At 51.2% G+C, this 3,269-nt stretch overlaps 1 protein-coding gene across 1 annotated transcript in view; it reads left to right on the plus strand.

The window, feature by feature from the left end:
• Positions 1–1,679: 1,679 nt before the first annotated feature.
• Positions 1,680–3,269, plus strand: part of ETH_00023060 (CTP synthase, putative) — a gene marked incomplete at both ends in the record, with an annotated part of 2,580 nt that continues 990 nt past the window's right edge. Inside the window, 2 exons of the mRNA XM_013378767.1 lie at positions 1,680–1,712; positions 1,938–3,176. Coding sequence (XP_013234221.1) covers positions 1,680–1,712; positions 1,938–3,176 — 1,272 coding nt within the window. The remainder of the gene's footprint in view (positions 1,713–1,937; positions 3,177–3,269) is intronic.

Genomic DNA, 3,269 nt, shown 5'->3' on the forward strand with positions numbered 1-3,269 from the left:
AGGAGACAGTTGATGCATTAATAATAGTCTTAATGAGTGCAAAAGACAAAAGGAGACAGAATTTGAATTGGAAACAAATAGGAGACGAAAAAGACCTAGAGACACAAATAGAGGCCACAGCTAGCTAGCTAGCTAGCTAGCTGTGGCCTGCTGCCCGGATAGCTAGGATGCTGACTAGCTACCCACCCGTCTATCTAGCGAGCTAGCTAGGCTGTTGGCTGGCTAGCTGGGTAGCTGGCTAGCTAGCTAGCGAGCTAGCTAGGCTGCTGGTAGCTAGCTAGCTAGCTAGCTAGCCAGCTGGCTGGTTCTTTGTGACAGGTAACTAAAGAAACAAGTGGAGAAAAACAAATTTGTTGAAGACAAAAGAAGATTAAAAAATTAAAAAAATGAAAAGAAATTAAAAAAGAAAATGAAAAGATAAGAAGAGATAAAAAGAAGACAAAAAAAAATAGAAAATTTAAAAAATGAAAGAAGAAAAGAAACGAAAAAGGGAAAGCCAGAGTTGAAGAAGCAAAGGAAAGTGCAGAAAAAATTAAAGAAAGAATGAAATAAAATGAAATAAAATGAAGTTAAATGAAATTAAATGAAATTATGTGAAATTAAATGATATAAAGAGAAATTAAATGAAATAAAGTGGAAGGAGAATATTTAAATAAAAGCAAAAGAAGACAGAGACACGATTTAGGGTTTAGGGTTTATGGTTTAGCGTTTAGCGTGTAGGGTTTCGGGCTTTACGGCGTAGGGTTTAGGGATTAGGGTTTAGGGTTTAGGGCCCAGCGAATAATGGCTAAGGGCTCGGGATTTGACGGTTTAGAGTTTAGGGTTTAGTTTAAGGGTTTAGGGTTTAGCGTATAGAATTGGGGTTTGGGGTTTAGGGGGGAGCGGTGACCCTGGTAGAGAGGGTTTAGGGTTTAGGGTTTGTAGCCATATTTTGGATCTTCTTCTCAATGCTGGATTTTACATTCGAGGGTTTTGAGATTAGGGTTTAGGGTTTAGGGTTTAGGGTTTGAATGCCTGGTGTCTCGATGAGAGTCTCGTGTGTGGCGTCTGTGACCCTAAACCCTTTATTGTGGAGTTTGAGATTTAAAAAATGCAGGCGAGCGAGGGTTTAAGGTTTGCAATTTTGGGTTTAGGATCTAGGGCTAGCGTCTAGGGTTTAGGGTTTAGGGTTTAGGGTTTAGTCCTTCGGGCGTGGGGCCCCAGGGTCACCTGCGCACCGGGCGGGCCCTGGGGGCCCCTGAAAAGGAAGGAATTAAAAGAAGAACTTTTTATGATTTTTCAATTCGAAAAAAGGTATTAAAAGACCATTTTAAGTTTCTTGGAAGGGCAGAAGAAGGGTCTAGGGTTTAGGCTTTAAGGTTAGGGTTTAGGGTTTGCGTGTCCCAAGTCCGAACTCGTGATGATCCTGACCAGATGCAGCACTCCCTAGGTCCCAAACCCTAAACGCTAAACCCTAACCCCTAAACCCTAAATTCAAACCCTAAACCCTAGGTTTTAAAGCTGGAATTTCAAGTGAACTGACCCAAACCCTGCTCATCTGAGCGCCTCTCGTTCAGGGTTTAGGGCTTACAGTTTAGGGTTTAGAGATTAGGGTTTGGGGTCTAGGGTTTAGGGTTTAGGGTATAAAGTTTGATTTTTAGAATCTAGGGTTTTGCCAAAACGCAACCACCAACCCGAAGATGGCGTCTCCCCGCTGCGAGCTCTGGGTCTCGGTGAGGCCCATAGATCCCTTCGTCCGAGGGTTTAGGGTTTAGGGTTTAGGGTTTGAGACGCTGTAGCCTAGGCCCTACGGTCTAGAGCACAAGGCATGGGGCCCACGGGTCAGGCAGTTGCCCCAAGGGTTTATGGTTTAGGGTTTGGGCGTGCGCACGGGTTCGCGCCCACGGTCCAGGGTTTAGGGTTTAGGGTTTAGGGTTTAGGGTTTAGGGTTTTTGCAGGTGCTGGAGCCTCCGCCGCCGTGGGGCCCGTGCGCGGCCCCCGGGGGCAGCTGGGAGCAGCAGCAGCGAGCAGCAGCAAAAGCTGTTGCTTGTGCTGCGCTGCTGCCAGTGTTTGCGAGGGCTTTGCAGAACATTAGGGTTTTGGCGGAAGCAGCAGAAGAAGCAGCAAGCGACGCAGACCCTGACAACAGCAGCAGGCGCAGAGCAGCGCAGCAGCAGCAGCAGCAGCAGCACCACCGCCAGCACCGCCAGCAGCAGCAGCAGCAGCGGCAGCAGGGAGAACCCAGCCAGCACAGCAGCAGGGGCAAACAGCGAGCAGCTTCTCCAGCTGCAGCAGCCCAAGCCACGCAGGCACCAGCAGCAGCAGCAGCAGCAGAAGCAGCAGCAGCAGGGGGCAGCCCCTCAGCGAAGTCTGCTGCCAGGCACTGGGGGCCCCACAGCAGCAAAGGGGGCCCCACGCATGCAAAGCCAATGCAAAAGGCCATAGAGTCGATTTTGTGTGAAAAGATGAAGTCTCTCTTTCAAAAGTCAAGCCAGCAGCAGCAGCAGCAGCAGCAGCAGCAGCACCTTAGCTTGAGGCAGCTGTTCGGGGGAGGCGGGGGCCCCACAGCTTTTGGGGGAGTGCAAAGCGCTGCAGGGGCTCGCAAGCGGTCTTCTCAGATAGTAGAGCCGCAGCAGCAGCAGCAGCAGCAGCAGCGGCAGCAGCAGCAGAGGCTGGGGGTCTTTTCATCGAAAGCACGCGCCGCAGCAGCAGCAGCTGCAGCAGCAGCATCAGCGACGGCAGCAACAGCAGCAGCAGCAGCTGAAGAGGCCCCTCCGCCAGAGGCTGCTCCTGCTGCAGCAGAAGGGCCGGAAACAGCAGCAGCAGATGCAGCAGCAGACGCAGCAGCAGACGCAGCTGGAGATGCAGCAACAGCAGCAGTAGCAGCAGCAGATGCAGCAGCAGACGCAGCAGCGGACGGTAGCTGCGACTTAAGCGAGGGAGAATATGCTGATGCTGCAGATGAGCAATGTGCTGCTGCTGCTGCTGCTGCTGCTGCTGCTTCAGGCCGCGTTGTGTCTCTTGCTGTTACAGAGACTTTGGGCCTCCGCTTTCTTGTCGAGAGCCTCAAGCCAGCAGCAGCAGCAGCAGCAGCAGATGCCGCAACGGAAGCTGGTGCAGAAGATGCTGCAGCAAAGGACGCAGCAGCTGCAGCAGCAGATCAACAGCAGCACAGCTGGCACCTTCAGACCCTCGATGTTTCCTTAGATAAACTATTTTGTCATCGTGAGCTGCTGCTGCTGCTGCTGTTGCTGCTGCTGCTGTTGCCTTTGCTGTTGCTGCTGCTGCTG

Source organism: Eimeria tenella, genomic scaffold (genome assembly GCF_000499545.2).
Source record: "Eimeria tenella Houghton genomic scaffold, Eth_scaff98, whole genome shotgun sequence".
Taxonomy (NCBI): domain Eukaryota; phylum Apicomplexa; class Conoidasida; order Eucoccidiorida; family Eimeriidae; genus Eimeria; species Eimeria tenella.